At 39.4% G+C, this 22,294-nt stretch overlaps 1 protein-coding gene across 1 annotated transcript; it reads left to right on the top strand.

The window, feature by feature from the left end:
• Positions 1–17,509: 17,509 nt before the first annotated feature.
• On the top strand, positions 17,510–18,336 carry LOC147135277 (myosin light polypeptide 6). The gene has a single exon (XM_086053131.1). The coding sequence runs from the start codon at positions 17,569–17,571 to the stop codon at positions 18,166–18,168; it is 600 nt and encodes a 199-aa protein (XP_085909257.1). The 5' UTR covers positions 17,510–17,568; the 3' UTR covers positions 18,169–18,336.
• The last annotated feature ends 3,958 nt before the right edge of the window (positions 18,337–22,294 follow it).

Raw genomic sequence — 22,294 nt, 5'->3', positions numbered from 1 at the left:
CATTTGGTTAATGCAAAGCAACACATGAATATAAATGGGCCATGCTGATCATTGCTATGTGAAAGATGAGTCATGGTGACATATGAAATGAAAAGGAAGAAACACAATTTCTCAGAGCCTGAAATCGAGGTTCTTATTGGCGAGAAATTTGATATTGTTGGGCGGCCTTGACGGCACCACAACGAACAAAAGAAAATGCAATGGGTGTCAGGAGGTCACTGCTGCTGTGAAAGCAGTGGGTTTGACAGTAGGACAGTCAGTCTGACTTTAAAGTAGATAACAAAAAAAAAAAAAATGCAGACCATCTCCAGTGCTGCTGCTGCTGGTGGGGACAGGGGCGTGCACAGGCTTACAGATCCCTCACAATTCTTGCCACTCATCCATCAACAGGTCTTGTAGCAGTGCCGGGAGTGCCATCATCATCAACATTTTGCACAAATATTACAGTGTATTTATATGCTTATACAAAATCAGACTTATTGGTTCACTTCTTGCAAGTAATATTATCCTGTCAATCATCAAATATATATATATATATATATATCTCCGGGTACTCCGGTTTCCTCCCACATTCCAAAAACATGCATGGTAAGTTGATTGGATACTCTAAATTGCCCCTAGGTGTGATTGTGAGTGCGGATGTTTGTCTCTGTGTGCCCTGCGATTGGCTGGCAACCAATTCGGGGTGTCCCCCGCCTACTGCCCGAAGACAGCTGGGATAGGCTCCAGCACGCCCCGCGACCCTTGTGAGGATAAGCGGTACAGATAATGGATGGATGGATATATACACATACATATACATGTATGTATGTTTAGTTTTTAGTTCACGTCCTCACTACCTGAGTCCTTAAATTCCTTGGTCTCCAAAATTTCTGTACATATGTGTCAGAGTTTCTGTAGGAGTGCATGCTTTCTCCTGTCCATCTTATTTCGATACGTGAAATACCGAAAGCCCTGGTTTTGCATATAATAAAGGGCAGGAGACATGATATAAGTACAACAGGTGGCTGGGGTCTATTTTATTTTAAGATAACATTCTTATTGTTAATAATGCTACAATCACAAGTTTCTCTCAGTTTCAACGAACATGGTACATCTAAAGTCAAGGATGCATGTTTCCCAATATGCAAAGCAAAATTTGTACAAAGTATTTGTCGCCTCCAGAGGTGGGCATTCCATCAGTACTGACGGAAGGTCCATTAGTTCGTTTTATTATGTATTGTTATTGTGTTATGCCAAACTAGTTACAGGGGTTAGACAGACATATTTTTAGTTGTTTCCAGTGTTTACCTACAACTGTATGGAGCCGCTGTGCATCAAACATGTAGCAAACGTCCCCTCGGTGCGCTTCCAGGACGTCACTTGGATTTATTCCTCACTTGGTTGTGCCCCGCTGTTTTCTGGATCCCATTGATGCCTGCATGGTACCTGTCACTGGCTTGTTGGGGGACTTTGGCTTCACCACCTCTATCCTCCATAGCGTACTGTAAACCTAGGGTGAAAATGATTAATTGTTTAATGTTTTACATTTTATTTTATTTTTGTAAAGCACTTTCTTTGAGCTGTGGTTGTTTTTTAAAGTGCTTTATATATACATTTTTAGTTGAGCTCATTTTGCGCTTGCTTACTCCCAAAAGTTCCATGGTGAAAACCATCGGCACTATAAATGAAAAAGCCGGCGGTCCACTTTTACAACTGTTGACCACAGCAGGTGCAATCTGTAGGTGAGGAAACAGGCAATTTAGCACCCACAATTTGGGATTGTACTAAATCAGGCCTTAAGAATTCACGTCTAACAAAAGATGCGCCTAGATTAAGTGTGATTAAAAAGTTTTAAAGTAGTGTAACAAAAACACAAACACGAAAAAAAAATCAATAGTTGAAATGCACAACGAATCATGAAAAAAATAGATTAGTCACAAATAACCCTGAAAAACAAGGAGGGGAAGCTAAATATAGCTCAAATGTACTAGTTTATGCATCATTTAGTGCCAAACAAGCAAGTAAAATAGTAGGGGAAAACAAAAAAACTACAAGTGTAATTGCAACAAGCAAATAATACTAACAGTAAAACAAAATAGTAAGAAAAATGACACACGAAAGCCTCTCTCAGCATACAAGCAGTCACAAAGCACCTTAAAATATTTTACAAATCTAATATAATCTCTGTGATGTGCCTATGGTCCTTTTTATTTGTGAACAGCTGCACACAAACATGCAGTTATAGCCTCCAACATATTTTCGATTCATTAAAGTATGACGTTAGCGTGCTGAATGCAGACGTTTCTTTCTCGCTGCTTCTTTATCAAGCTCCAGTCAATATCACCTTGGGGATGTGGGGCTAGCGGAGGTGGCTTGTATTTGCTTGATGTACGACTCGCCTGCATGGCTTGTGACTGCCTTATCGCTCAATCACTCAGCAAGATTGAGACCCACACTCTGACGGCTGACGGACTATAATGACCTCCCCCCCACCCCCTCAATTCCCACCATCCCCTATATAAACCCCAAATACACAAGCTCTACTTGAGTGTAGGGCCTAAAAGGTAATCTCTGTTGTAGCTTGCAACTGTAGCATTGCACCAGTTGCTGCGAAATAAATAAGAATGACACAAGGGCACTCATGTCCTCACGCATGAATCATGCCACAGTAGCCTGCAGAGGTCTGGTGATGCGTGAGGCCAACTCCTTGACTGACTAACCCCCCAAAGATTCAAGTATAAGGCCACGTACATTGAACCACAGCATATTTGTGGTTCAGCATTTGCAAATTCACCGATTTGTGGATTTCTTTTGGGAATCTATATCCTCTGATATTTGCTGGAAAACTAAACGTATCTCTTTCTTGTGCTTTGCTTCATATGAAAATATTGTTTTGATGATGTCTTGTGACATCTTGGGAATAAGAAACAATGTTGAATTGAGGGGGCGAGGTTTGCTTATTCAGGCCACAGCATTGTCTAATTGGAAAACGTGCTCGGGTGTCATCTTGTGGCATTAATTACAAACCATTATGACTGGGTGTCACTTACTCGTGGCGTTTCGCTATTTGCGGCAGGGCTCGTCCTCATCACCGACTAATTGCGGGGCCTCACTGTACTGAGAAATATTAAGAGAAATAAAGACATTTTGAAACCATCAACACAGATGAAACACATTACTTGAATTGCACGTGAATCAACCAAACATATTCCCTTTTTTTCCCCAGTGGATAGCTCCTCCTGAACAAAAACCTTTTCGCTGACTGATACTTTTAAACTATATATATATATATATATATATATATATATATATATATATATATATATATATATATATATATATATATATATATATATATATATATACATATATATACACATATAAAACTAAACGGAACTTGTTTGATATATTTCAACTAAATGTAAGGCATACATCTTTGTTACTTCGACATTTAGCCCCGCAAATCTCCAAGCTGCAATTTGATATATGGCATGTTGCCGTTTATAAAAGCCATATTATTTGAAACTGAAGAACCGAGTGTTCAGTGACTTCTTTTATTGAGGACAGAAAATAAGATAAGTCACAGTCATTGCCTATACTGATCCCAGACTACTTACTTCCAATCCAATCCTACTTTATTCATAAAGCACTTTAAAAAGAACACAGTCGACAGAAGTGTTTTACACAAAATCGAAGAAAGGGTACAAATAGACACCAACAATAAAACATAAAACAGTAAAAGCTGAACTCCACAACGGTACTGATCTCGGCATCTAGTTTCAGAGTGCAGTCCAGCTTCACCCCAATGTTAGTTACATTGGGTCTCAAAACCTGGGTTAGGGAGCCCAGCTCCAGAGAAAATAAAACCACCACAGTGTTTTTCCTCACTAAAATGTCAAAAAATAAAAATCATAAATGCTTCGACCTCTTCGAGTATCACTTTTGACTGTTTCAAAGTGAAATAATTTTGGCAGCTATTAGTATAACAATGGAACAAGACATTGTATATACATAGGCCGGTCCCAAGCGGTAAAGGTAAAATAAAAAGTAAAGGACCAATAATCGAACCTAGGGGAACTCCACAAGAAAGGGATACTGCTTGTTACTGCAGCACAAAGAACATGGCCCTCATAGTCCTAAAATAATTTATTTATGTTGGTGTCACTGCTTTAACTTCCTCAAGGGTCAGTTCTTGGGCCCCTTCTGTTCAGTCTGTACATCTTACCATTAGGTCAAATGCTTCAGAACACCAATGTTGCCTATCACAGTTTTGCAAATGAAACACCGATCAATATATATATATATATATATATATATATATATATATATATATATATATATATATATATATATATTTCAGCTAAACCAAACAAAACAGAGGTAATTGGTTTCAGCAATAAAGGAAAGAGGATTGCTGAAAACACCTGGAGTAACTGTCTTTAGAAACCAAAGACCACGTCTGAAATCTTGGGGTACTGATAGACTCAGACCTGACTTTCAGCAATCATATACAATCAATCACTAAATAAGCCTTTTATCAGCTGAAAAATACATCCATACTGAAGGGTTACATGCTGTAAGCAGACCAGGAGAAACTTATCCATGCTTTCGTCTTCAGTGGACTTGATTATTGTAACAGTCTTCTTACTGGTCTCCCTCAAAAAAGCATCAAACAACTGCAGCTCATTCAGAATTCTTTACTTTGAAATGTGTTTAAATTTTTCTGCTAATGTGCTTAAATGTCATGTCATGTCATCTTCCAAACCGCTTATCCTATACAGGGTCGCGGGGAGTTGCTGGAGCCTATCCCAGCCGTCAACGGGCGAAGGCAGACTACACCCCGAACTGGTCGACAGCCAGTCGCAGGGAACACATAGACACTGTCACTGAGCGGGAATCTATCCCACGCTGCCCGCACACAACTCAGGCGTGTGTACCACTACACTATCAGCGGACTGTGCTTAAATGTTGTAGTTTTATTGCTTGCTTTTGTTTTCTCTACTTTGATTGTGAAATGTTGTTAACTGTTGTGTTTGTAAATCCTTCTAGGCGTTGTCTTTGCTTGTGTGAAGCACATTGAGTTGCCTTGTGTATGAAATGTGCTACCAGCGACTCCCATTTTGTTTCTCCACGGATCGACTTCCTTTCATATGGCACTCGCCTCTTCTTCAACGGCACCACAACTACACCGTGACATCCTGACAGTTTGATAATGGAAAAGAGTTGAAGGTGTGGTGGCATCTTGCGTGGATTCGAATATTCACTTTTTTTGTCCCGAGTTGCAAGGTCAGATGCACAGTAATCTAAAGCATGTGGCCAACAATAGGGCTGAAACGTATATACGGCCATATTGACTTGCACTCTGCAGCCTTATTTCTTTATTTATGCATTGTTGTACACACATACATTTGCACATGCAAAAAACAATATACAGTATATACTATTGATTGACACAGTGTCTTGAACTTAATTTACACAGCTGAAGGCGGAGAAAATAACCCAAAATGTATGCAGTCGTGTCTAATTTTCCCTATTTCCATTGTGTTAACTTCATTCCATTCTATTTTGTGATGATATTTACAAATTATTTTGTCCGACTTTCTAACACTGAATTGTGTTTAATTTTAAACAATTTTTGGTGTTAGTTGAAAACATTTGTGTACGTTATTTTGCTTGTGATTGTCTGCAATCTATTAATCGTTAGACAATCACCTCTCACAGTTGCTTGTTACTTCATCATTCATTTATTTTTGGGGAAAAACAATGCATATATTCAACAAAATGCCCCAGAAGTAATTGGATCCGAGCCATCTGTTCGGATGTCACCCTGTTGGTTTTGCTTGTTTATTTCGCATAATTGTACCAAATCAATTTAGCGTTATATTAACTGCCCTTGGTTAGTTTTTTGTCTTGCTCATTTTACTTGCGTCTAATGTCTTGTGTCTAATCTTTACAGAGATTTATTTGTCTATCTTCTCAATCTTCTTTTTTCCCCACTCTATCATTGATATGCCATGTAATCACTTGGTGACAGGACCTGGTTATTGTAAACTAAAAATGTGTGTTTATTGCATGTCACAGTTATATAGTCAACCAAACACACACACACACACACCCCCACACACACACACACCCACACACACCCCCACCCACACACACACACACACACCCACCCACACCCCCTCCCACCCGCGCGCACACACACACCCACACACACACACACACACACACACACACACACAGAAAAACACTTTCAATGTTTATCAAATCTGGCCAGGGCTTTTGGCATCTATCATCTTGATAATCATTTTTTCCAATCTTAATCTAGTCTTCTCAGATCTGTCAATCTCAAACGAGCTAGGAGTCCTTGGACAGTGTAATTGAAGAGTGAGAGCGTTTGACCTTAATTTAAGATCAATATCTCCCCTTCTGTTTACCTGTGAGATCACATGGTTAGCAAAACTGATGGCTAAGTCGCTACCCTGTGTTGCAGAAAGATACAATGAAGGAATGCTGCAACAAAGGTAAAATGGGATGCTGATGCGAGTGTGTAATAGTATCAACTAACTTCTACTCCCAATAAACTGGATCCCATTGCCATGGGCAATATGGCAGTGGTCTCCATCCATCAGTGTGTGGCCCGGTATCGGTCGGTGGGGCACTTGGTACCGGGTGGCACAGACCACCCATCCACTACACCTCCACCCCCATTGCCGAAGAGTTTTCCGGTGTATACACTGGAGCAGAGATATACTGTACTGTATCGTCTGCTATTCATGTTCCTGTAATGTGTGATCAATGTCCTTCCATTATCAAAAATAATTATCGGTTAATTTGATGATTGATTTATCGATTAATTGTTGCACCTCTAATAATATGTTTTCAAACTTGGCAGAGATCTTCATGGTTGTTACGTGTCACTTCAGTTCAATGGTGTTGTTAGTCTGAAATGCCCCTAAATGGTTTTGTTGCTTTTCTCTTTCTTTTACAATAAGGTACTAAAATGTTCAATATAAAGTGGTAGAAAATGATTCTAAATGAAATATCATCTAACTTATCATTATTCACTTAAATAGGATGATAAATCTGTGGGTTTGCCCTTTTCTTTTGGACTGCCGTAGTCGTGTGTTGTTATTCAGTCAATATTCGGATTAAGGTCAAAATTCCAATTTCTGAAACATTCGGAATAACCCGTTGACATGAATGAGTGGACAGAGCTAGTCCGATTTAGGCCCGATATAAAACACTGACACACGCATGAGCTTTTATTGATGAAAGGCTTGTTACTTTCTTCCATCAATAAAACACAGTAATAAAGCAGCCGGTTTCCTCCTTGCTCCAAAAGTGCTTTTTAGTGGCGCATCCGAGCTTCACCATGATTGTTTACCTCTGCCTGTGTACTGTATTTCCAGTGAATTGTGGACTTACTGTATATGAACGTGTGTCTGTATACACCCTGTGTCATTTGCACTAGAGACAGAAAATAATGTGAAAATACGGCAGAGGAATTGGTGTATTCAAGTTATGATCATTATGGCGAGGATGACATGCTTAAAAGTACTTCCTGTACTACAAATACCAAGATTCCTTGCAGATAGAGCACGAGGATGCGCAGAATACAATCGAATGCCTCGCTCTGAAAGAGGTAACCCGATCGCGGTTTACATCATCCAACAGTCTAATTACAAAAACGGTAACCCATGGGTCTTCTGCAATCTTTTAAAAACCTGAATACTGCCAATATTCGGGTTATTGAGAGCATGTAAACACAGTCACTGAGCACGTCCATATTCCTAAAACTACAGTCGATGTTTTCTTTGCGACCTTGCTTGCAGTGGTAAATACCTCTTTGAGCGTCTGGGTCACCCAAAGAGCCGACTAAAAGCAGTGTAAGGTAAAGCATATGAAGGATGGACTATCATTATTCACTTAAACATGATCATAAATCTATGGGCTTCCTTCATTTCATAGTGGTTAAAGGTAAAATAAAGTACAAGAGTCCTTGTCGTGTCGTTATACAATAAGTTCCACTTGATCAAATAAAGAATGCCCTTATTTACTGGAAGTCTAAACTATGATTTTCCTGCGACCTTGCTTGCACTGGTTCCCAAAACTATTGCTCGCCTTAACACACAAGTTGATTAAAAGCTGGAAAGACAGGGGCGGAAATAATGTGAAGCATGGACATAAGAAGGTTTCTAATGAAAGTAAGTCCCATGAAAGTAAGTCTTCTTCACTGCTGGTAATAACAATTAGTTAGCTCCGGCCTAACAGTAGAAAGTCTCATGCTACTACTAACTAGCTTGTCAATTAGAAGCTCCTGGCTCTTTATATGAAGTTGAAGGTTGGTTAGAGAGTGAAATCAATACATAAATTCACCCTATGAAACAGGAACTGAGCTTATTCACTGAGGATTGTCATCCCTGTGTTTGTATTATAAAGAATACTGTAATAACACTGTAAATCTCATCCTGGCTTTTTGTTGACCCTTGGAGCTGCTGCCATGTTCCATTAAACCTAGTGACGCCCCTGCTTTGGTCAATTGCTATCATTAAGTTAAATTGTATTCTTAAATTTTTTAATGTTCCTTTGCTGGCAACACTGTGGTCGAACGGTTAGCACAGCTGTCTTGCAACTCAGAGGTTGGGGGCCTTCCTGTGTGGGGTTCGCATGTTCTCCCTGTGCTTATTTAGGTTTTGTTCAGGTACTCTGGCTTCTTCCAAAAAGCAAACATACCAGATTGACTGTAGACTCTAAATTGCTCTTAAGTGTGAATGGTTCTTTGTGTGCCGGAAATACTCCTCTTTGGCTTTTTGTTATAGCACATAATTGTGTCTGATGAAAAATATCTCTCATAGTCTTGCACGATTCTCAGTGAACTAAGAAATGGAAAAATAAACAAAAAGATGTCCCTGTACGATTTAAGATGGTACAACACATCTCTGGGTTTTCTCCGGCGCTCTGGTAATCCCGCTTCCCTTCCACAATATAGAAACATGCAAATTAGGTTAATTGAAGACTCTGAATTGTCACCTGTTTACAAATTGCACAAATTTAGCTCGGACATGCTCCAGCTCACCCCTGACCCTCCTGGGGACAAGCCATGTCAAAAATAAATAGAAGGATATTTTACTTCCCTTTGCCCCAGTCTCAAATCAAACAATAGTTTTCTCATTACATACTTTTCCCAGTTCTCTTCATATTCAAGCCCTCATGTGCCCACTGTTGCATTATGAATGTATCTTCCATGATTATTCATTAGTCATCAAATAATCAACCGCAAAGACAAAAATAGGTTTAAAAAATAGTTTTCTAATCTACTTCCTCAGTATGATTGTATGGAGGTGTAAATTGGAGCTTGTTCACCACTGAGGGTAGCACAGTGTGAAAAAAAATTCCTAACAATCCAGTGGAATTTTTAGTTGTTTTTTTCCTATCAGTTTTTATTTGCACTTTGTAGCTATAGCTGTCTGCATTCTGTGCTATTCTGAGGTATCCAGTATTTGAGGGCTAGCGGGGTGGGGCCTTCAAATCCCACCACTAAATCTCCAACTGATGTCTGCCATTCCCTTTGGACTCAACGGCTGCCATCCACTCCACGCATGGCTGGATGAGTGTATGTTTTGTGGAGATCTTTGTGGTGTGTGTGTTTATATCGGTGTGACGAGATGTACAGAGGGCCAGAATTTAATCCGGCAGATAACACCAGGAATGACTGCAGGCGACCCAACGGTCTGCCCGAGCCGACACGGGTTAGCTACTGAGACAGCGGTTGTATTTCACTGATGGATCTGGACCGAGTCCGATTTTAGGTAACCTTCTAAAATAGGAGCCCAAAGCTCATGGTGACGGTGTGTACTTGTAAGTCAAATTGAAAAGACCTAAAAGGTCAGCCATCAAGGTTCAATTTATTTTTTTGACAGGGAAGCGTTAAATGTCCAGTCAAAACCTCCATGGCTTTCTCACGCGACTTTAGGCTTAAAGAAATAATGGAAATGGAAACAATCAAAGGATAAAATGTAAAATAAATTCAATTCCAAACAGAATATGCTTCTACAAGTTGTACAAAACGTTGGCGTTAAAATTACCTGACTTCAGTGAGAATCAAACGATAAAATTGTGGGGTTTTTTTTGTTTTGTTTTTTGGGGTGGGCTTTTTATTTTTTACTGGGGGGGGGGCTTTTCAGTGAGACACTAATTCCAAAAGAAGGGGTAGCTTTAACCCGGAGTGTGGCAAGGATAACTTAAAAAAGGAACATCGTAACGTTTCAGTAATTAGCGTCATCTTTTCCCCGTTCATCTTTTTATTTTTTTAATCATATTATTATTTTATTAATGCTATTTCAGTGCTTGAGTGGGGACCTTGTGGAAATTATATAAATAACTAAGAAAATATGCTTTCGCATTGCTCTGGGAGATAATTTACATCTGTAGTCCATCATATAAGGTAAGACATTTTAGGCAAACAGATAACGTATAACACAGTAATGCAAAAAAGTCAAAGCCGCCCGACCCTGGCATTTTTCATTAAAAACTGTCTCGCAACTATTAGAATAGGCCTCTTTGTGGCATATTGTTGGACAGGTAGCCACCCTCAGTTGCCTATGACAATTATTGTTTGTTTTACTTACTTGTAAGTACACCTGAATGACAGTTATGAATGATGATTGAGTTATGAATGATTTTACTGTTTGACACAGCATTGGATGAACTTCGCTTCCAATCCCTCATTTCCCGTAAATCCCTCAAAATTGGAAGTCAACGAATGATAGTTTTCTTGCAAAAATAATAATGGGGAAAAAGCCCTTTTTTTCTCTCATCACTGTCAAATGTTATTGAAAAAAATGCTTAAACAATATAAACTTGGAGGTGAGGCAGTTGTGAGGTTCCACTATATCAGCATAGAACTTGATAATGAGGACAAATGTTTAAATTAACGAAAAAAGAAATGGGCTAACAGACCAGTAATACTATTGAATTGTTATAATGGCATGACTCTTCCAGGAAGCGGTTTGCACACACAACTGTGTAAACAGTTTAATCAAGACCATGTTTGAAGAATTAGAGTTGGCGAAGGCACTGTCTGTTCCAATACTTCACTTGCTTAATTACAGCAGACATCCAGGTTTTCTGGTCTTTTCTCTTTGCCCTTACTCGCTTCTCTCTGTCATCTTCCCCACTGCTCCCAGTGCTCAAAAACCCACAGACAGGAAAATGCACTTCACGCTCAAGCGAAGACAAGCAATAAGAAATTAATTTGAAAAAAAAAATAGGAGAGTAAAAGGGCAGTACATTAGATGACTCAACTTAGGTTTGTAACGTTATTTTTTTACATATAAAAGTACCGTTTTTTTCTGAGTGCCACGCACAAATCGAGGTTCTTACCCAGTCGTGGCGGAAATGGGTTGTCAAACTATCAACTGACTATTTAGTCCTTGCCCACTCTAGATAGCTAATAGCTGACCACTTGACAAATAGTTCCATGCATGGTGCTACACCAGTGCTAGGGGGCGCTGTGCCCCATCACACAAATCTAAGTACTTTGCGAATATGTTAGAACGAGTTTGCCAGTCAAAAATGTTTACTGCACATTGGCTTCCGTATGTATGCTTGTGGTGTGACTGTGTATCACGCTTTTATTGAAAAATTGAGAGAACCTAACAAGTTAAGTCATAAATTGATTTTTTGCTCCCCCATATATCGGTCAAGCCCCCTGTTAGCCATAGGAGAGAAAAAATCCTGGCTCCGTGCCTGAATACTGTTTGGATTAAATGATTATATAAGGATCCTACATTTTCCCTAAAGTGAAACTCCCTTTGTGCATTTCATTTAGACAGCAATAGAAATAGCAGTGTCCTGTCAGTGGTGATGACATCAGACAGCTATTGGTATTGCGTCCTTGGACCATGAGATAATAATTTTGCAGTGTGGGAACAGAGACATCACATATACATTTAAGTTGCAAAGGGAGGATTTTTCCATTTCGTTTAAAATTTTAGAAATGCTTGATATCCCCAAAAAGGCATCATATGTTTGTTTGTCTATCAAGTGAACATACATTTCAGCCACCTACAATACTCATTATTTATTTCTCAAAATCACAGAGAGCCGCAGCAGACGGATAAGGAAGCCACATGTCGACATTTCAATTCTGGGCAAATGTATTTATTTATTTCACTTAGGCTTTTGATAAAACTGTTTCCACAAAATACGTCAATTTATGTTCCTCCATTTATTTGGTAGTTAGCTGCCAATTTTTTAAAAGCTTTACTGCCACCTACCTAGATGAATTTTGCACAAGGTCTTATAAAACTCAGAGTGGAAATGAAAACTTAGCAAGCTTTGTGATCTTGAAATGTGTTCACAGTTTATAGAGAGAGAGCCATGTACCAAATTCTAGGTTCTGAATTTTTTTTGTGCTTCAACTCAATCTACTTTTATTTGATGCCTGAACCTTTCATTTTGGTCCAAATCTGTAGAAGTGGCAGATACAGGTTCTATTTTTGTGTTTGTGACTTACAGTAATGCCAGCGACGCATTACTCCGAAATGTGCACCTTTTCCAGTAAATACTAATTTAATACATTATTTTTACCTGTCAAGCAATCAAACTGCAATTTAATACACCAAATGTAGTTTCAGTTAACCACCTCCAGGTTGCAACAGTGAGAAAAAATTGACAACACTTAAATAAATAGCACCCTACTTTCCAAGCCACGGTGCCTCCCTCTCAGACGTATTGTGCATTCAACAAAACTAATAGTCAATGAATGATGAAATACAGGTCACCTGACTCCTAACACCATAGCGCTTAGTAAAGGCAAATAATTGTACATCATGGAAAACCTAAGAATGGGAAACTCTGGTATTTACAGCTTGAACATAGTGAGGCATTGTGGGAGTCTTCAATGTCACATTCCTGTCTGAGGGAGTGACATCATGTACACGTCATACTACATGTACTACATAGACAGCAATATAGCAAGGAGAGAGATTTGTGTTTTCAAGCAGGAAATGCACTCACTGTTTTGAGTTTGTGTCAGCTAAAAACAAACATATTAAGGTTTGTTGCACACCGTTGACAGAGTGTTTTGTAGCTTCGATAACACGACGTCAAAATAACAAACCATGGATCACAGCACAGTATACATTCATGCTTACAGAGAAATTCCCACCTGATTGTGTAACTGCAGGGAGGTCCCCGAATGTAATTGTTGTATTCATAAACAATATACATTATACATTTTGAGTTTTGCCAATACGACTTTAATAGTGAAATGCGTCAAGTAAAGAAAACTGACTTTATTTGAGATTATATTCAAAATGTATTTTAAATCGAGACAGACTGCCTTTAAACAAATCATTATAAGCAAGTAGTTAGTAGTTTTTTTTGTTTTTAAGTTTGACATATTAAAGCTTGGGCAATATAGATTTTACCATGCATTAAAATTTTAACTATGACCTAACCATTAATTAATACATAAATTACTCTAATATATATATTAGAGTACCCTTCCAGCGTCCGTCATGCGCCTTTTTTTCTGGGGAGACAAGATAGGCCGGTCCACCTTTAATTTTAAACTGCCATCCTTCGACGAGTCCGACTAAACTTTCACTCGCACCTTAATCTGTAAAAAATGGTCTACCAGATGTAAAATCCATCCATTATCTGAAGTGATTTGATGAACACGGTAAATGGAGTGCACTATGTACATCATAATGTGTCGGGTTGCTGCTCAAACAGTTTTACGCTCCACACGCACACACGCATACACCCACACGCACAAACACATACATACATATATATATATATATATATATATATATATATATATATATATATATATATATATATATATATATATATATATATATATATATATATATATATATATATATATATATACACACACACACAAACAGGGCAGATTTGGAATCAGCGCAAAGCAATCTAGAAAAATGTACATACAAAAAATGTTAATATTTGTTAGTGCAATTAATGATATTCATTTATGTGAAGACACTGGTCGTGTTAATGATTTCTCAACAATTAAGAAAACTATAAGTATTATATGCAACACCTTACTTCTATAAATCTCTCAAGTGTGTACATTTTTCAAAGATCACTTGTACAACATTCCTAGAAAATAATATCACTGGCGTGCCTGCGGGCTACTCATGTGGTCCTTGAGATGCCCACTGGCACCACATTGGTGACCCATGATCTATGCGTTTAGTACAGTGTAATAATAATAACCTAGTTTAAAAGCAAAGTGACTCATTAGGTTAAACCGCACTACAATACAACCTCCTACCATATGAATATGTTGACACAAAAATGATCTCCCTCCAACAAAAAGGATCAGTGTTGTTTTAAAATGTTTCTTGTTATTTTTCTTCTTCTTGTTGTGGAAACAAAGAGAAAGTACACAGCGACTGCTTGCCAAAATGAACTTTATGATCCCTTGCGCACCATCAACTTTTTGTCTATTCTCGTTTGGCATCACTTCTTTGAGGTAGTCATGCCTGTTGTGAGTCAGACAATAGCTGGGAGATCATACAGCACAATTGCCTCATCTCCCAGGCTAGGAATGAGCACTATGCCCATTTCTCCCAAGCTTGACTTGGAATTCTGACAGGGAGATTAGAGAAGTTTCCAGGCTATTCATACTCCTCGATTCTCTTTGGAGTACTTGGCTTGGTGGTCCAATCCTCTCCTGTTCAGCCGGACTGGTCTATTTTGGATGCGTCTGTGATGCTGTTTTGGCGCGTGTCTCCGAATGGCTTTTACCTGTTTATCCCAGCAGCACAAAGGCTTAGAAGATGTTTTCCTTGGAGCTTACCAGGTGATTTTCTCAGCTGGAATGCCAGTTTGTTTAATTCAGACACTTAATCCCCAAGAAAGTGGACCAAACATGTCTTCCGAGGCCCCTTTCTACCCGAGAAAATGCAGACTCGAAACTTTTGCATCTGCTCTCCACTGCCTGTTTAATCCAGTGCACAAAGTAAGACCTGCGTGAAGAAAATATGTCCTGTGTATCCAACAACTTGAATGATGCTGACAAAAAACAGAGCGTGAACTGGGTCATAACATTTTGCCTCGACCATCTTTGGGCTTTGTGCCATAACACAAACGTTAACTCTAACGTACACATATGCACTTATTGCTCGTTTTGTTTCGATTGTCGGTTAAGAAAAGCATTTGGTATTTGTATTTGTAGTTCCTAACACTAAAATGTTCCAATTACATTTCAGTGCTGCAGAAGCCTCATCAAAGATTACTGGAACTCTCTGAAGCATCACTCTCCTTATTTTGACCACAATAAAATACCCCAGGACTAATTTATATGTACAATAGTACCCACAAGCCAAACACATCCAAAAGTTCCTTTTAAAACTTCTTGTGGTGAAAATGCATCATTTGTTGACCTGCACAAAATGATGCCAAAGAGGAATAGAACAGCCTCAGGCAGCCTCGTTTAATTAATGCTCACTGTTGAAATCATCCACATTCTGATATTTCTGCAAGGCTATCAAATTGTAATTTGCCGCATTTCATCCCTGGAATATGCTTGTCGCTAAAAAGAAAGAAGTCACAGACCCGTGCTGCCTGTTGACCGTAAATGTCGCATTTGCAGGTCCGCCACAAATCACTGCATCAGGTTGGGCATACATGATGAGACCGAGGCTGTTGCCGGGCAACTGATGTAGCGGGAGCATACACGGGCCATTCTAGGACAAATCTTGGGTTTCCTCCAGCAGGGTCGGCGACTGTGCTCATCTGTCGATGTGACCACATAACTGGATGAGCTGTGCTTGTGTGACAGAAATACTATTTAGTGGACTACTTGCTTCCAGTGCTTCAGTAAGTGGCATCTCATGAAGCCATTACCCTGGGATGATCTGTTTGCTGTGGTAACAATGATAAAATAAGTGAGCAGAATGATGGCAAACCACGAAGGAAAGTTTTATTCACGGTTGGAGGTCACTGTAAAAAAAGGTGTTTAGCGTTTTTATTGAACAGGATGTTTGTTGTAATTGTAATGGTGTGTTTTGTGGACTAGAGAACTATGGGCCGCCTCTGTAATTGACGCCATGCATCGGTGAATTGGCAGATGTCGTCCACTTGAATAAGTTGTACCCAAAAAGATGCCACCGATTTTCCTTCCAGGGAAAAAAAACAAGATTTTCAATGACTGAGTCTTTACCACAATTCACACTACATGTAGTAGTTGATGTTTACGATGGCGTTAATTATTTAACCAGACACAAATACAAATAATTTTCCGTACCTTTAATAAAACTATTGTAACCTCAAACCTAAGTACGAGCTCAAATGTCTTGCATTCATAAACTGTTGACTTTCCCTGAAGTGTATTTTTTCGGGAACTACAGACCGACTTTTCACCAATCAAGGAGTTGCTACCTCTCAGCGTGCAACTGGAAGTATGTTAGCTCGTTAGTTAGCTAGTGGCTAGGGCCTCTCGTCGGGTCATGGAAAGTCCCGCAACGACTTGGTGAGATTTATTCCAGCCATTGTGTTGGATTGGCAGTTGACAGTTGAGCATGCATGGTTTCAGAGCATTCTCAGTGTTAGAGAGCGGAAACAAGAGCTTGATTTTTCATGATTTGGAAGCCTCATTTTATATACTGTACTTGCATTCTTTTTCATCTTTCAAATTTGACAGGCATGTGAGGAACACTCTTCTCTCTGGTGTGTCAAATATACAAGACGTTTTTGTTTTCACTCTACAGGGAATTTTAGTAAAATATATGTGGAATCAACTAAAAGCATAATACAATGTTAATACGCAAAAAAGAAATATTTATATATTTATATAATTAAAGACCTCAAGCCAATAAATGGCTAAATTGACATTTGTTAGTCTTTGAAGTTGAGCAAGAAACAGTAGAGTATGTTCCAACTGTGTTCAATTAACAAGAGGCAAATATAAGGAAATGACAACGTATACCTGTAGGTTGATTTTTGAATAATTATTTGGAGTAAAGATTAATGCCAACATTATAAGAACAGTGCATTTAATATTGCATTTAAAAAAAGCACCATCAAGTCACTAAACAGGGATATTAACAGTTGACTGTTATGGTATATTACAAAATCACTGTAAGACAGGATGCTACCAGCCACAGAAGTTACAGGAAACAAAAAAAGATGTTTCCACAGAATGCACAGATTCCCAGACTTTTAACAGTTGCCGAGAAGAGCTATTTTAGTCTTTCTCCCTGGTGGTTTGATATATTATCCGTAGTCTGATCCCTTTGTCCATCAGAAGAGCAGAACATTTTTGGCCTAATGCAACTGGACCCTGGCTAATGACAGCAAATAGCACTGCCGGCCAGATGACAACAGCTGAGAACAATACTTAATGTTGACATCACTTGTTATAGGGATCTATTTTGGGTTTCTTCCTTTTATAGTGCACTGGTAAAAATTGCGCTGTGGTTCCCCTGGAAGAGACACATATAAAAGAGGGCTGAGGCGGGGTGGGCCTCTGTGCTCTGTAGACCCTCGCCACTGCCTTCAGACGTTCTTGTTTCACAGTTCACCTCTCAGTCCCTGTAAAACATGGCACCCAAGAAGATAGAACCGAAAAAACCTGAGCCCAAGAAGCCAGAGCCCAAGGCCTCCCCGGCCTCGAAGCTGGCTCTGACTCCCGACTTGCCAGAGCATCCTAAGGAACCCGACTTCGATCCCAAGAGCATCACGCTTGAGTTCACCACCGATCAAATTGAGGAGTTCAAGGAGGCCTTCACCCTCTTCGACCGAACGGCGAAGGGTGAGATGAAGATCACGTATGCCCAGTGCGGAGACGTGATGCGAGCACTCGGCCAGAACCCCACCAACGCCGATGTGCTCAAGGTGCTCGGGAAGCCGCGGCCGGAGGAGATGAGCACCAAGATGGTGGACTTTGAGACCTTCCTGCCCATGCTACAGCACATTTCTCGTGCCAAAGACCAAGGCAACTTCGAAGACTTTGTGGAGGGCCTCCGAGTCTTCGACAAGGAGGGCAATGGCACCATCATGGGCGCCGAGCTGCGCCACGTCCTGGCGACCCTCGGGGAGAGGATGACGGAAGATGAAGTGGACAGACTCATGGCCGGTCAGGAGGACGCCAACGGGTGCATCAACTATACCTCCTTTGTGAAGCATATCCTCTCCGGATGAACACTAAATCAGAGAGACTTCTGCCAATTCCCGTCACCATGGACTGGTATTTTAACACTTATGCTCACCAGCCACGAGACCTGCATCGTCTTCCTTTGGGGAAATGTGTAATGAAATGCCAGTGAGATACACTGGACATCCGTTTAATAAAGGGAATTTTATCACAAACCTCCTCCCTTGAATGTCATTTTAAGAACAAACAACATTTAAATTCAAAGAGAAAATTATTTATGCTAATCAACTTAACGTGATTTGGACAAGTATTGTCGGGAGTGAAGAATGAAAAAAAGTAATAGGCTTTGGCTCCCGGATTTGATTGTATTCCAATTTACACAAAGAGCCCTCTTGTTATTGTGCTGGAGGGGCAGCTGCTGTGAATCATGACACACACAGGCACACCCCCGCACGCACACACGCACACACGCACGCACACACACACCCCCACACACACACACACACACACACACGCCCACACCCTCAGACGCATACACGCATTGCACACACTGAAAGGTGACGAATATGAGACAGGTGCTGCAAGGACGGGCCCCCTCATAGTTCTAAGGTTGATAATGGTTTGGTGGCTCGTTAGCAGTAAACCTTGACAACATTGCCCCAGTGAGAAATAGATGACAAGTAGTTAGCTACTATTGCTGCCCTTTCTTTAGCACCACGGCAGCATAAACATTGTCGTTTAATTTCCAAATAAATGTAACTGTTGGCTATATATCCATAATCAAAATTTAGAATTTAGCATAAATCTGGACATTTTTAAATACGTCAGTACTCGAATGTGTAATTAAATTGGACGGTTATTAACTCATTGACTGACAGATATTTTCAGACCCTCTTTTACCCTAACGTTTGAAAAAATGTGAAAAAAATCTAAATATGTTCCTCGGATTGAGGATCGTTCCAGTAAAAAAGAAAAAAATAATTCTACACCGTCAAAATAAATTCATTTTCTAACAGCTAACCTAATAGTGGTTAGGAAAGCCTTGTACACCTGAGTTTGCAGATTTTTTACTTCCAAGCAAAACATTATGCTTTTTGAAAAACTCCCGAACACGCCAAATCTTTTGAATTATTAAAAAAATAAATAAATAAATAAAAAATAGCGCACCTCATAAGAATGAATCTCAGGTTTGATGTGTGTTTAAATTTCAATTTGCTCACAGATGGTAATGCTGTCACACACGCACACACACACACACAAAAAAAAAAAAAAAAATATATATATATATATATATATATATATATATATTTATACAAAACAATATAAATGGCCTATGCCGATGAGTCCCGATACCCATGGTTCCCCGAGGAATGCAATAAATGAGCGCTGTGCCTAAGCGTAGCCCCACAAAGCTGCTGGCAGGCTTGTTGGATGTTTAGTTGAGCTTGTTTATGGCCACATCTTGGGCGCTGCACTCATCACAGGAGCATACAGGGGACGTAAATGGAAACAGTTTCACATCATGGAAAAAAATGGCCAGTCATATAATCGGGGTTAGGCTTGGCTAGTGTAAGTGCTTAGATTTAGGAGTAGGGTTAGGGTTGGTTAATTTATGGTTGGTTTGGTTTCATTAGGTTTTGGGTTAGGTGTTAGAGGCAAGCCTCATTTAAGTACCATTGCAAAAAGTTATTATTCCTCAGTCATTACATTATAAAAGACCCATGCATCATTGATTGATGGGGGAAAAAACATGATTCGGGGAATAATTTTTCAATAATGTAGCTAATAAATGTTGCTGTTTTGAGCCATAAAAGATACATAAAACTGTAATGTGCATTGTCACCCTAATCCCAACACTCTTTTTCTCGTCAGACTCCTCAGAGATTTTAATATAGGAGGAGAGGGCAACCCATTTACGTCATGATCGTTTTATTACAGAGTTAAATCGAACAATGTTACAAATGGAAGGGAAAGGATGACATCCGCTGTTGTGAGTCTGCACAACGCAATACTAGTAGCATCTCTCAAAGTCAGATACGAATGTTAAATGGTAGTTAATTTTTGCTGTCATTATTACAATGATTTAAGTATTGCTTCAATTTTCATGGAAATTGGATTAAGGCAGTTAAAATTGATTCTGACTCATAGTAATGTGAATAGTTCATACAAAGTACTTGAGTAGTCTGTCACAGTCTGATCACCTCTTAACGTTATTGCACAACCTCATCACGTCTTCAGCGCATTTGCAAACTTAGTTATGAAACCTATTGTATCAGGGCGTTTGCATCGTTGAGGGTGTGAACACAGCCGACGCGCTTCTTGGCTCCTATACAGCTAGTGTATATGCTATGATAATTTTATGTGTGAAAGCATGCGAATGTGAAATTAAATTGACTTAAACATGACTTTATCACGGCGGCACGGTGATCGACGTCCGCCTCACAGTTCAGAGGTCGTGGGTTCGATCCCGGCTCCGGCCACCCTGTGTGGGGTTTGCATGTTCTCCCCGTGCCTGCGTGGGTTTTCTCCGGGTACTCCGGTTTCCTCCCACTTTCCAAAAACATGCATGGTAAGTTGATTGGATGCTCTAAATTGCCCCTAGGTGTGATTGTGAGTGCGGAGGTTTGCCTTTGTGTGCCCTGCGATTGGCTGGCAACCAATTCAGGGTGTCCCCCGCCTACTGCCTGAAGTCAGCTGGGATAGGCTCCAGCACGCCCCGCGACCCTTGTGAGGATAAGCGGTATCGATAATGGATGGATGGATGACTTTATCACTCATCTTCCCATGCCTTGTTAGCATTATCCATTAACTGTTATGCCACAATGCATTATTAGAGAGTTTGAATGTGAATTTGTGAAAGCTCTAAATTAGCGGCAATCCGCTACCGCAAATGGTGCACTTTGTCTTTCAGAATAAAAACATAATACAGGAAGTGCTAAGCAAACTGTAAACTTAACAGCATTCTTGATTAATATGTGAGTTAATTTTATTCATGTTGTTATTCATCCTTTTATCCCATATGTGGGTTCACTTACTGATTTGTATGTGGTTATTGTTTCTCACTTAGAAAACCACACACACTCAAAGTGTGAAAGTAGGACAGAAATACATATGTCCTTCTGTCTTTTGTGTTAATGTTTACAAAGTAAAAAGAAGAGTGCTTAATCCCCATAAGATATACAGGATTTATTTGGGATTTGTGACAGGGGTCATGCTTTCTTTTATTCAGCTATGTATTTTATGTCATTTTATTCAAGTTTGAATTTTTGTGGGTTGTTTTGATTGAAAAGCACATTTGGTTTTTAATTTTACAGTATTATCACTTATGGCCTGACTGACCTCAATAAATGGACCTCTGACTCATTGAAAAAATATATGTGGCTTAAGATTTTTCTTTCTGCTATAATGAAATACAATGTGTAAGCAATACAAATGACTACAAATAAAAAGATATATTTTCACTACGACAGCTTACTCACTTACAACGGTTTAGTAATTCCCACGTCTATAACTATATGGAGTGTCCAATAGAACAATTATTAAACAACAATCATTCCCTTCATCTGCTCTCAGATTTAAGATCATGATTTATAATTGTACTATTTTTCCATCTTGTCTAAAGAAGGAACAGCATATCAAATAATCATAAGTGTTCTTAATTTACAAAGCTGTCATAAGTTTTCAAACTTTTGGAGGAATCGCCATAACCAGGTGTATAATTTAGATCCTCGAGATTAATCAGCACATTCAAGGAAAAAAAAAAAACAGTTAGAGTATCTAAACTAATTTTAGTTCCATCGCACAGAGGGTGGAAATATGTTAAATATTTATAGCGCTTGTCAGGAAGGTGATGCAGCCACTGTAATTTTTATAGCTGCTGTACTGTGTGTTGTTTCAAGGAGCATTATATCCGGCGTTCAATATGTTCTCTGTGCGCTTTTAGCGACCTCAAACACAACAGTGGCCACATTCTCACACATAAACATTGAGTGGCGGCATTTTCTCATTTGAAGAGGTAATTTGTGAGATTGCTATGCCAAGGGCAACGTGCATTGTTTCACAACTGAGCCAGTTATTGCAGCACCAACAGCAGTGTTTGTTGGCTCTAATTTTTGGCAGCAAAATTACTCATTTATCTTATGCCTTAAACTTTAATTTTCTAGATCTGTTTTT

Source organism: Filicampus tigris, chromosome 15 (assembly GCF_054856515.1).
Source record: "Filicampus tigris isolate MCC_2025a chromosome 15, RoL_Ftig_1.0, whole genome shotgun sequence".
Classification (NCBI taxonomy): Eukaryota; Metazoa; Chordata; class Actinopteri; order Syngnathiformes; family Syngnathidae; genus Filicampus; species Filicampus tigris.
Note: the sequence above shows the minus strand (reverse complement) of the source record. Positions and strands in the feature narration are given on the sequence as shown.